General features: G+C 37.8%; 1 protein-coding gene across 1 annotated transcript in view; it reads right to left on the reverse strand.

Annotated features, from left to right (window-relative positions):
- Positions 1-459: 459 nt before the first annotated feature.
- Positions 460-13,746, reverse strand: part of tex264a (testis expressed 264, ER-phagy receptor a) — a 77,296-nt gene continuing 64,009 nt past the window's right edge. Inside the window, exons 3-4 of the mRNA XM_028575979.1 lie at positions 8,155-8,326; positions 460-1,905 (exon numbers count right to left, since the gene is read on the reverse strand). Of these exons, the coding sequence (XP_028431780.1) occupies positions 1,541-1,905; positions 8,155-8,326 (537 nt within the window). The 3' untranslated portion in view covers positions 460-1,540. The remainder of the gene's footprint in view (positions 1,906-8,154; positions 8,327-13,746) is intronic.

Here is a 13,746-nt window from a genome sequence, read left to right on the forward strand (position 1 = left end):
AAATTGCCAAGTCTGTCTGTGGGGAAACTGCTCCCTCAAAAAAAATCTTAAGAGTTTTGCTTCTCTTTCTCAACTTGCCACTGAAACATACATTGCGCCATTATTGGCTCCTTCTTAAATGTTTCTCTTTTATTCAGCTTTTTAATTCCCTGTCTTTGCCTTTCCAAAAGAAGCAGCACAAAGAGGCAGTCATTAAAATTGGAAACCATGAAAGTGTTTAAGAAAGAGCTTAATAACTTATTAGGTGCTAACTTCTTAACAACGTGTCCCACTGCCACTGCCACTTTGTAACGTCTCTCTGTCTCGGTTGGGATACAGACGAATAAAAATGGATAAGAATTGTCCTCATGAGGAGAGCAGTAATGATGATTTTTTTTTTAAATGTGACTGTATATAGAACAAGGGTTATAGGATTTTTTTTTGTGCAGCAAAATCTATGCACAACTGATTCCTGTCAACTTAACTTTTCATTGGAAAATTTTATTACAGACAGAAAGACACAACCACGGCAATGTGCTGAACATTACTTCCAATGTCTCACAGCACCAACAATTTCAACCTACGAACATATCACAACTAGTCTCTGGAAAAGAGTGAATTTTGGCTACAAACAGAACTGTAAACTGTATCGACTATAGAAGAGAATATCACGTTAAAATCTAAAGCAGTTATCTGAGCAACAGGGTGACAATAAAATGTTCTGTACAGTATCCAAGGGGAAAAGTTTGCATCTTTGAATTGCATTTTACTGTAATTCATAGTCCTGGTGACTTGAAGGCTTTGGTGATGTTACTGGTGTTGATAAAAGTTCTTTCTGCCTCAGACTTCTGAATTATCCCCTGTGTGATAGATATTCTCCACATTGGATTTTCTTTTTTTTTTAAACAACACACTGAAATACAGTAGGTCTGTCAATATTTTTACGGCATTAGGTCCTGCACATTTTCACCCCATCGTTACTGGATATCGAGACACCAAAGTCGGGTAATGCACACCAACACATTACAGACAAATCGTCAGGACATGGGAAGTGGGGTACAATATCAACTGTTACACATGGGCAAAAAGATGCTGTATGATGATCCAGGATAGCTGGCGTCAATGTCCTTCATCTGATGTTAATCTTAAACTGAAGTGTCACAAGGAATGGTGGCGATTCACACAGGATTACAGTTTGAAATGAAATATATAGTTAAACAAATCTTGCCTCTCATTTGCCACACACTATGTGCAGAGAAAATTAGGTTTACCCAAGAAGACTTAACCAAATGAACTGTCTGTTGTATCCTGACAGAGTTTAAATATAGGATCAGTAATTATAAAAAAAAAAAAAAAAAAAAAAAAAAATGAGATTACAGTATAACATGGTACAGGCTTCAAAAAGAGAATTAGAAGGCGCAGAGATACGGCATGTTGGTCACGGCATAAACAGCTTTAGATCCACCAACAAGATTACATGACAGATAACCAGCGACAACTGAGAAACTCTCTAGCATGCCGGTGTTACATGGCCTCATCTCTTTTCTCTTCAGCATCCTCCCTACTCCTCTCCTTCCCCCAAGGGTTCCTTCTTCTCAGCCACCAGTTCCACTGCTTCTCTTGCTCCGTCTTCACCCTCAGGGACCTCCGCCTCTTCTCCATCTCCTTTCTCTTCCCGCTCTTCTCCTGCCTCCTGCTCCTCCTGATCCATGTCAAGCTCCTCAAAGGACGAGCCGCTGCCCATTGACTCGTTTGAGCCCCTCTCGCTGTTGTCCCTGTGCTTAATATCTTCATTTGCATCCATTACGTCTCTCAGAGGCAGGGAAGATGCCAGGGAGGCGGCTGTGGAAGCAGCCAGGGATGTCTCTCTGCTGTCCCAGGGCACGCCGCCGCTCACTGAACTCACATCACTGTGGGAGTCTGCACCTGCAGCAACACAGGAAAGAGGCACAGATTAAATAGGCTCTGTGAGTTAGCGAAAGAACAAACTAAAAATGATTAGAGGAAAGGAAAACCCAATTAGAGTGAACTAAAGGTGTTGTGTGCTGATGTATTATAAGCTAATATGTTGGTAGGTATAGTGTTGGATATTCCTGGGTGGACCTGGAAAGAAGTCACTACTACCTCCACAATTCAGAAAAGCACACAAAAATTACCTATGATGGCGTTAGCATCAAATTACAAAAAAAAATTACATTTTGATCTGATGATGGCGCTAGAGGAAAAGTCAGAGCATCATCAAAGTTATTACAATTCATCCTTTGGGAACGTAAATATTTGTACCAAATTTGATGACAATCGCTGCAGTAGTTACCAGAATATTTTACCCAAAACCACAAATCATTAACATCATGGTGGCGCTAGAGGAAAAGAAGATTAATCCTCTAGGGACGATGGATATCTGTACATCCATTACATACAATCCATCCATAAGTTGTTGAGATATTTCACAAAAAACTAAAATGTCAACCTAACTGTTGAGATGTTAAGAGTTTGGACCGATTGACTGCCAGACAGAAATTGCCATATATAGCTATGCCGCCAGCATGGCTAAAAAACTAAAAAGAAAATCACTATTTTAATATAGAAACAAAGGTTAATATACAGTAACCAACATTAACATTATGCCTTGTAACCTCATTAAAGATGATGCAAGAGTGTAAAGCTGTGTACCTATGCATTTTCATTCTCTTCCATCCTGTGTTGGCATAAATAATGTCTGGGTTATGAAACTTCTGATTCTTTGGTCACTTAAAATTCACCAGATGTGTATGTTTTAACTTACTTTATTATAATGATACCAAGCCCACTTCCTCCAGCTGGCGAGCCTGGTTATAAAGCTCGCCAGCTGAGCTCATAGGACTCAGACGGTTATCGTTAAAGAGAGAAAAGATCTAAACTCAAAGACAAGTCATAGCCACGTTAGCAACGTTACCTGCATCTAATGTTCCTGTATTGTGCTGCAGTACAGATAACTATAGCTCTGCAGGGAGGGAATGTTCTAGCTGCTGCCGTCTGCAGCATATACCACATATCTGAAATCATCATGAACAACTCCATTAGCTTAATTAATGGAGATTTCCTCACCCACATCATCAGCTTGCTAATGCTTTCAGCCTAAACCTGATTCCAATTGGCCTTTGATCTACATGATTCTACTACAGAATAGTTATTCATTATCTCATACTTGCTATTTTTAGGTGTTTGTGTCTAAGTGAACCAGAAGTAAGATGCTGTAATGTTGTGAGCATAAACACAGTAATTGTAAGAAAAAGCCGGCAATATGAAGGTTGAAATAACTTAAGGTTTGTAAAAAGGTCAAAGATAAAAAAAACTAACTCAACTGAAATGAGGGAGACAAATGAAAGCTATGAGGCACTTGTTGCTTATACTGCCTAAAATCACTAATTAAAATAGGAGTCAAGACTTAAATATAAGAGGCAAATTTTGGGTTCAAAGGTTTTCCAATTTATGAAGGTTATTGTTTTGACAATTTTACCCCTCCTGCTCTTGTGCAATATACTGACACTTTTCACATTTTTGAAGTAACTATATCTTATTTGGTTTAAAGTGAACAGCCTCGATATATAAAATGTCTTCCACAAATAAAATCTGACTAGAGTTGACTTGACTATCCCACAGGACACTAAAACACTATTGTCCGAGCTATTTTCCCGCTGCTTTCACTCTTCAAATAAATCTCATCCACACATCAAAGTGTGTTTGCATTAAATGTGTCATCTGGTACCCGAATACAATAAACAAGGAGTCTCCAAGCTCCTCGCTAAGGTCAGGCTTCCCTTTTCATTCGGTCGAATCTTAACATCACTCGGCAATCTAATTATCACATCCAGCCGATCTGATCTTGTCTGCAGTGAAGAATATCATATATTTATAACATCTATTAATGGGCATTTTGATTAGATAGCAGATCCAAACAAAACTTCTGGGAATGGTCTTGAGTGGAACAGCTCCATGTGGATGCGATGGGACTGAGTTGTATTGCTTTAAAAGTGATTTACACTCTGTTTCATGTACTTGTTGCAGTAAAAGGAGATGTCCATAGAGACTCATTTTACAATACAAGGGATTTTACAGGAAATAATGGGACTATTTAGGGTAATTGGGTGGACAGTCCCCCAAGGAAGAGCCTCAACAAACTGGAAAACTTTCACCCGCTCTACAGCTGCAAGCGAGTCCTGAAATTGGTACCCTGGTTGACGCCAGCTGTGCCTCTGAAAGTCTTTTAGATAACATTTGCCTAAATTAGTTGCTAAATTGGGCCCATTGGGATTATTAGCAGAGAATCAAGGTCTTGTTCTACCAACTGTTTGGAACAGAGGAGAGGATTTTTAAGGAGGTAATTAGACACCGATAGGGCTGAGGCATGCTGAGAGTTTGGAGAATCAGAGTCTAAGTGGATGGTGAGAAAAGCGTGGCAATAAAATGCATAAACAGAAGTTAAGAGGTGATACAGTAGATGGATCTTCTTGATTACAAATTAGGGCTGGGAGGAATTTAAGGCTACTCATAAAAATATACACATTTTGTAAATATGCACATGTATTGTTGCACATGTATGTCATAGTAAACTGTGTTTCTCAGAAAAAAAGCAATTTGTTTCCATCCAAATTTATACCAAATTCCCAGAAAATATGCAAAAGAAAATGCTAATGAATGCATGTTTCCATCCACTAGTGTTATGTTAATATTATGAGTTGGGCGCATTAAGATTAGCAGTTGGTGGCACTAATGCTCCAGTCAGATGCCATGAAATCATTGCAGAAGAAGAGGGCACTTTGAAATTATGTAATCAAAAGAGCACCAGTCAAACCTCAAACAAACAAAAACAATGTGGAAAACATGATGTAAATATGGCTTTTATGTTTGTTTCATGTATTACTTTGAGGAAGGTTACAGTCTCCTCATTGTACCGCACAGATCTAATGTTTCCAACATCTTCTTGGCACAGTGGAGACGAAGATTCAAAGTTGCACTCTTCATGTCACATGTCATAATTTATTCCGTTTCCATTGCACTTTATTGCATTTTGCTTTCATTGATACGTCAAATGTTCCACCTCAGCCAAGTGTAAAACCTTTTGTGATTTCTCTTTTCAAAATTGTGGTTTTCAAAAGGTGGATGGAAACGCACTTAATGCCCCTCCTTTGTCAAGAGGGTTAGGGCTTGTTGCATCACATTTAACATCGAAACTAGCCACATCTGATGGTAAGTGATACCTACCACAATTCTCACACAATTTAATAGAGCTTAGTTACCTAATGGCATGTAAATATACAGTGATTACAAAAAATAAAAGCCCTGCCTTACACTGGTTTGTGTCCTCAAATGATTAACAATCTTCTTGTGGCACAAACAGTGGCTGCTGTGATCCCCAGATTATCATAAATGTGTTTTCATTCTGTTTAGGTATTTCCTTGCTGTCAGGGTGCTCTGTGATGGTAGAAGTAGGACAAAACGTTCGGGCTCAGGTTGAGTTTATGGTCAAGAAGGTCTATAAATAAAGTGGACAGTGGAGTTGAGAGATGAAAAGTCGAAGGCAATCTCCCAGGTGCCGGAGCGGGATTTCCACAGTTGGCTTGTCAGACAAAGCTTAGCTCCACTGATTGATCTGTCTCTCATTAAAAAAGCTCAGCTGTGTCTGGGAAAACACACGCATACACACACACACACACACACACACACACACACACACACACACACACACACACACACAAAATACAAACACACACATTTCTGACTGTGGCATACTGAGCCTTAAAACTCATGTAATAAACTAACAGCCATGATGTAAGAACACTGCACACAAATAGGCAAGACATTTATATTCCCTCACACCTGCCTTCTTCTTGCTGTATAACATAATACCTGAGCTGACTGTGCAAATGTTAAAAATGCACACCTCAACAAAAAGAGTTTCTTCAGTTGGAGAAAAAAAAAATCTGATTTCCTACAACATACAGTACAGCTGTATAACGTCTGATAAAAGTAACACTTTGCAATGGAGATTTGGTCCCTCATGAATCTCCATTTTCCGTAGGTTACTGCTACCACCTATCACACAATAGCTCCTTATTAGCTCTCTTGTGAACAATAAAGTGGCCCTAGGTCTTGAGCGTTTCCAAAAGGAGCATAAAAAGAAATTTCACATTACTATAAACAGAGTCTAGAGTACACGTGAAGTGTTTTTGTATCATCTACATTGTAATCCCAAAGGCTTGATTTTTTTGTAACACTCCTTATTTGAACTATTTCTTGTATTTGATTCCGTGTGAAAAACTTAAATTTGATTTTCATCTAGAGCTGGGCGATTTGTTTCCCTAAAAAAATCTGCGATTTTTTTATAAAAAACTTGATTTACGATTCGATTTTCCCCCCTTCCATTTAAAACAAAATAACTGCGAACTGTAAATATATTTTAAAAATATATATTTATTGTATTTAATTAAAGTGCATCAACATAAACAAAATTGCACAGGCAAAACCTTTCTCTAACTGAAAAGTTACTGTGCAGTGTACAACAAAGATTGTTAAACATCCAAATTATTTATACTGTATTTAGATTAAAAAAAATCTAAAAAATCGATTTTTTGAAAATATGAATCGATTTGACCTACCAACTCGATTTTTAAATCAAATCAATTTTTTTCCCAGCCCTATTTTCATCCCTACCATACCCAGTAGTTTCCTTTAGTTTAATAAAGCTTGAGGCCATACCCTGGATGCCAAGATAATGGATGCATTAAGGGATGTGGGAAATCATAACCTAATTTACTTTATTAATTCACTTTTTCTGTTTAATGCTAATGATCTAATTTGTAATTCTCTTTTCATGTATAGAAAAAAACACAACCACTGCAGGTGTTGACTAACCATAGCTAACACTTGGATTATGCTGCACAAGCTGTTAATGTTCACATCATACCCTTTCGAAATCTAAAAGGCAGCTTGGCTTCACTTCACTGTTTTACACACACAGCATCATGTAGTTAATAAACATGTAGTCTTTTATAATATTGTGCTGCAGCTTGATGAAATGTACCATCTCATCTGAACAACAACCACCATGTTTGTTTGATGCTCCATTTTCATTAAAAGCTTGTGACAATCAACAAAATGTGTTTAACAAAAGTTAAACACACGTTTAAACATTTTAAATTATATAGAGAAATTTCTTCACTTCTTGTATTATTTCATTTGTGTGTCTGTGTGTGTATGTGTGCTAGTAAGTGGTGGGGGAAAGAAAGACACCATCATTTAAAAAGATTATAAAACATGCAAGATCAACTTAATTTTATCTGAATTACCGTAGTGACATGTTTTCTTGCCCTATAGTTCATTCTTATTAATTCCTCATTTGTAAGAAAAGCAGGCCAGTATCAAAACGTCTCGGTCTGGTGATGCTGACTTACTAAACTAATTTAAAGTTGTACAGTAAATAGCCTTGACTCTCAGTTCAACAGAGTGTCAGTTGCACCACAGCTGACAATTGTGCTGTTAAGGTCTGAAGTTAGGCTTTACATGTCTCAGGCAATGCCACTCTGCTTCGATGGCAAGCCCAATCTAAACATGCCAAAGACCTGTAAACATGTGCAGATCATGTAAGACCTTCATCCTGATACACCTTTCACATTGTAACTGTTTTTACAAGGGATGTAACATGATCTAAGCTCAACAGGTAGCACTGATGTAAATCAGCCCACCTCCACCCACTCTGCCCCATCGAAGCAACACCATTTTCTTTCTCTAGTGATTTGTACAATGACAAAGTCAATACTGCCATGGGTCCAGCCTACAGGTCCAGCAAGTTTGAAAGAGTGATAGCGGCAGAGTAGACATTGCACATGAAGACACATAATTGTAGTGACAGAACAATTACAGAGTCTCATATATCACATCGTCCTCCCTGATCAAGGGCAGGAGGAGAGTCAGTGCAGTGTTGGACAAAATAAAAGTTTCCACTATGTTTTCTCACCTATAAAATATTCCTCTATGTTTACGTCTAACTGACACAAGCTATAGTCTCAATAGAGCAGAACATAATTGCCATTTAATGAATCAGTTTTCTTTTCTCAGTGAAACAAACATTTCTCTTATTATCTGGAATAGATGAAGCAGTGTTCGGTTGGAATGAACAAAAATGCACAGCTGTACCTGTAATGTCAGTTCCTCTGTCCTCGTCAGAGTCTTCTTCTTTAACATCTGTTGTAACCTCCTCCTTCATCTCTGGAACAAAGAAGTCAGTCTGGCGAGACAGTGGAACCATATAGTTGATGACATCTGAGCTACAGATCTCAATGGTTGGGAATGCACACAGCTTCCTCTCCTGTGGAAGAAAAAGAGACAGTGGACAGTTAGATGTATAACATCGGCATTGTTACCCTGTTTGTACTCTATAGTTGTGCACAAAAAAACCCTAAATGAAATGAAGCCTGAATATCGGCTGAATTTTGCACAACACAGCTTCACAAACTTTCACAGGTCCCTCTAATTAGGGAGGTGTTAACCTTTTATAATTACATAGTGCTGGGATTGGAAAGAAAGAGATGAGCATTTAAGTTATCATAAACTGAGACTAGCGGTCAGTTATACCAAAGAACAAATCAGGCTGAAGATTTAGATGGAAATTGTTGCAGTCGTTCTGCTCAATTAACTGCTTCATGGTCACACAATTACAACATTTGGCTTGAGAAAATATGGACAACGTAGATAACTGTGATGGTCTTAGAAGGGTAGAATACTTTAGAGGAGCAAGAAATATCAGAGATATGCAGCTTTAAAATGTCTTCATTTCGCTGACATAACACTATGTCTTTGGCACATTAATATAAATATGCCCACCATGTTAATCCATTAAAGTTGCATTGCCATCCATATCTATAGGACTACATTTGCACCCTCCTGTGGTGTGTGCAGAAAGTGGAGAGTTTATAAATATTATACTTTATTTTCTCTAAGGAGGACATTAGCCTTGCATAATTTTGCTTCATGCTTTCATATAGTTCTCAGGGGATTGCAGAGATGTGAGAGTGCAGCAGGAAGGAGACCTGGGTGAGCTGCAAAGGCCGACCTCAGCTATGATCGGTTGCTAAGTGACACATGAATGGTTTAGTATGAGATACCATGCATGCCATGACCAAAAAGGCTTGACAGTAGATTAAACTTGAGTAGTGCAAGTTCCGCAAAATCTAATTGATAAACGGTTTGCACAGCTTTACTTAAGTATATTTAACTCAGGCCACACAACAGAACTTTACCTCTCCTGTGGATGAAAAATTATATTCAACATAGATTTTCTTTCATTAATGCAGGTCCACGGTTATCCATACTTTTCAACACATCATGCAGTAAAGGTAGCACCAATTTCCTCATTTCTATCACATTTCTTAGATCTCAACAACAATGAACAACAAATCTCTTTTTTAGCTACAGTTGTGGAAGACATATTCAGATCCTAGATTTTAGAAAATGTAGCAATAACACAAATGGTATACATTATTTGATCATTATCCCTAATGCATTATTAGTGTAAGCATCATTTAACAGTTGTAGTTGGTCATGTTGAAGTTACTTTATATACTATTTGTAGTTTAAAAGGTCTTATCCGTTTTAACGGATAAGACCTTTTAAAAAGTGAGATTTCCATGTCTTTTTTTATTATAAAAGGTTCTATTACAATACTTTGAAAGTATCAAAACACAAAATCTACAGAGAAATGCAGGCAGCCTGTATTAAAAAATGGTGCTTCTAAACGAGCCATCAGGACTTCAGTATGGTTGTGATGTCACAACTACACTATGTAGAAAGTACCACTACAGACATTCCCCGGCTGCAATGACAGCGCAGATGCTGAAGACATAGAAATGCTGACCAATCAGAGCAGACTGGGCTTTTCGGGAGGGGGGCTTAAAAAGACAGGAGCTAAAACGGACCGTATGAGAGAGATAATGTGTTTTTTGAACATTAACGCATATTAAACATGTTTTAGTAAAAAACTAAAATACAAGTAGGAACCTGAAAATTGGCATAATATAAGACCTTTAAAATAAACTGTACTTAAGTAAATGTACTAAGTTAAATAACATCATATTTTTTAACAAACTGTATTTGTTTTCGATCATAACAATATCTCTAGAAAATCTAAAGTGCTTTTCTTTTAAGAAGCAGTTTCTCCAAATCGCCACTCCCTTTAATAGACACTGTACTCCATATCTTCTATAAAGTTGATTTTGGATAAATGTCTTTTTTCGTCAAATATAACTTTAGTGTTCCACTTCTCTTTGTTCGGGATCTTTTGTGGTTTTTCCTACATATCCTTTGCACATGAACATGTTAACAGATAGATCACACCCCACTATGCAATATAAACTCCCTTTATTGAAATTTGTATGCTCATGGTGGTCTGCCGCTCGTTGTGTGAACGTTCTCAGAATTTTATAAATGCCTCGTCTCAAAATTGAATTGAAGGTACAGACCGGCAATGTTGCCATGGTTGTGCGACAAAGAGGGCTATTCTGGTCTATTCCGAGGGCAAAAAAACATTTTGGATGGTTTTACACCAGTCACCGGACTCATTTTCCTCTGGGTCACGGTGATCTAGGCTGAGTGATTGGTTTTAATCTAATCCTCTGCAAAATAAGACCGTAGGAGCTGGTATGAATCACCTGGCTGCTACACAAGGGGGCTCCAGTCCCGGGGCTGCCTATGCAAATGAGTGCCCATCTCCTTGAACCTGCTCCGATAATGAGCAGGGAAATCTAGTCAAAGACAGTTCACTATATTGTAGACACACACACACACACACACACACACACACACCTTATTAAAACAGTAACTTGTTCATAATTATCATAGTCTCTCCGTTAACCCTCGTGCTAGCAGGGACTGCAGGTTTCCTACCAGAGACTATCAGGTGGTTTTACTGATTAACACACCCTCGACCAGGGAGGAGGAACTCCTCAACCCTGAATATTCTCAGCACTCCGTGATAGTGTGAAACCACGTCTGCTGCATGTGTGGGTTTTTGCCTTCAGCACAGAAAAAAAAAGACCATTTTCCTACCAACTGAAAATATTTTGTTGTAGCCGTACGTAATTGGTGCTACTTTGACATTACTGTGTTACGTGAAGCTAAGCAGGCCATCTGGTGAAATTATTTTATAGGACTGGATTATGCATCACTCTGGTACATACTTTCAGTAATTTAGTTATTTAGCAATATTTTCTGTGAAATAGCATTTCCGGTTTATTTTGATCAACTATAATAATGTTTAATCGAATGCATAGTGTTTATTATATATTGGGGAGTGATGTTGAAGTAACTTCCCCCTGGTCGGAGCCTGCAGGTGGATGCTGGGGTGGTGGTGGGGCTAACAGCAGGCAGTGATACGGCTGCAGGGCAGCAGCAGCAGCATTGACAAGGCAGAGATGGGGAAATTGTGCAGCTTAAATAGACCGCCAAATTGAGGGGGTGTGTTTGGTAAATGATACGGGGAGTGAGGCATGTCACATGTGTGTACGCAGCGCAGCTCGAGTTGACTACCTAAACTAGCTCGCAGGAGTCGCCCCATTTGTGGTCCTGCGATCTGCCAGCCAAGTTTAGGCCACATTGTTGATTACATTCCTTTCAAGAACTACAATAGAATGTTTAGTTAAGGAAAAACGTTTTTACTGTCATTTTGTTTTTCTTTTTACTTTATATTTATATATCAGTGGCATGGACATTTGGCTTATTGTATGCTTATCACATATTAGTATATTGGTTGATGGATCAGTGTAGGTCTTTTTCTTTTTTTACTAAAGAAGCCATGCTTTTGTATCACTTTGAATAAACACTAGAAAAAGATCATCTTTAGAAACTTGTTGTTTTTAAAATGTTTAATGTTTTAATTGTTCTTGTACTTGGCACTTTCATTTAAACATTGTATATAATACTATTGGTAAATCAGTCTGTCTGTCTGTAACTGATTGTTGTTGTATTGTCCCAAACAGGTCTCTCTTGAGAATGAGACCCTGTGTCTCAATGAGATTACCTGTATAAAACAGGTTAAATAAATAAAAACATGCTTGATTTGAATTGCCTTACCCATTTGAGACCTATGCTAGGAAAATATCTATCTAACATGAAGAAAAAAAATCTCATTCTCACCTCCCAACCAAACTCTCTCCAGACGGAGGTGTTTATTAAAGGGTGTCCTTCTCTGCAGATATTTTTCAATGTTTAATCTGTGATAAGTAATATTCATTTCAGTTCCACTTTCTTTTGATATCCAGAGTTTTGCCCGTAGATTTATTTCAAAGAATTGTGAATATTAGGTTCTTCCTTATCACTCCGTGTATTGCTAACATAATAAATTGCTTCAAAATAGATAAGGGAGAATACAATTTATACATATTTAACCCACTCCATATTTGTTTGGAAATGGTGTCACTGCTGGAAAAATCTACACAAACCCTACTGTTACCTATTACACAGTCTGAAATATATTTATTTTATTCTTCTTATTCATTGTCTTATATTACAGCTAAAGAAAAAAAATAAAACTACTAACATCTATTATTAAACAATGATCAGCAGATCAAAGCAGGTCTCATCTTTGGGAGGTACAATTTACTAATCCATATTTACTCTTACCAGGGAAATGCAAAAAGAAATAGCAGATAGATTAACTGTGCTGTCATAATCAAAACTCGCTCCTGGCTTGAACGTTTTAATTATGCGACAAGCAAGATGTTCTATTTCCTCCCTGTGCCCTTTCCTGGTCTCAGCCTCCATGTCTGCTGTCTGATTGGGTGCCATCTATTTCCCCTTAGCCTATCATGGAGTCAACATGCAGCCACTTAACCTACGTCGGTGTCCGGGAGCTGCTGGGTTTGATATGTGCTGTCCTGCAGGATACGGAGGAGGATGAGACTGAACCGTCTAAAGACAGGTAAGTCGTTCCTCCCTGCAAGCGAACAACCAGTTGGTATCAACACCATTAAACCAAAAATATTCCACAGACCTGTTCCTAATAGTGGTTTTACAAAAAATGACTTTGCAGCAGTGAAATGTTTTATCTACATATTACATTTAAATTGTTAGAGAATAAGTGATTAATGGACAATACAACATATCCTTTACTTTATTTCCACATGCAAATCACACTGCCTTTTATTTGAAGAGATTATTGACAAATGTATGGTGTTGCACCTGCAAAAAACTAAAACTCATGTTAAAAATGTTGTATTCATGCGCAATCAAGCACTAAAAAAGGTATACAGGTTTTAATTTCAACCAAAATACACACCAACTGATTTAACTACTGTATATGGTTACAGCCTCGCAGGGTGGCAATTCATCCTAATTAGAGAAATAAGATTGTGTAGAGTTTAGTTTGAACTTGAAATAACATCTAGCCTATTTAGTATTCTTTGGGCTACATAACAGCAAGAAATAATTTCACGGACAAGAAATGTGTCAAAAGTCAGGTATTTTGCCACAGTTTATGCCTAAATATCTTTTCTTGTAAGTTTCCTGGTTGTATTAGGCCATTTTGCACATCGATGAGCATTTACAGGACTTCCGCATCAATCTGAGGAATTACCTTGATTTATTGTTCTGTTACGAACCTATTTAGCCTAGTTTCAGAAACTGATCAATAATTACCTTCCACACAGTACAAGTATGAGTAAGACAGGAAAAAAACGTAAAGTAAATGTAAAGAAGAAAGATTTTATTATATATTACATACACAGTACCAGGCAA

Source organism: Perca flavescens, chromosome 4 (genome assembly GCF_004354835.1).
Source record: "Perca flavescens isolate YP-PL-M2 chromosome 4, PFLA_1.0, whole genome shotgun sequence".
Lineage (NCBI taxonomy): Eukaryota > Metazoa > Chordata > Actinopteri > Perciformes > Percidae > Perca > Perca flavescens.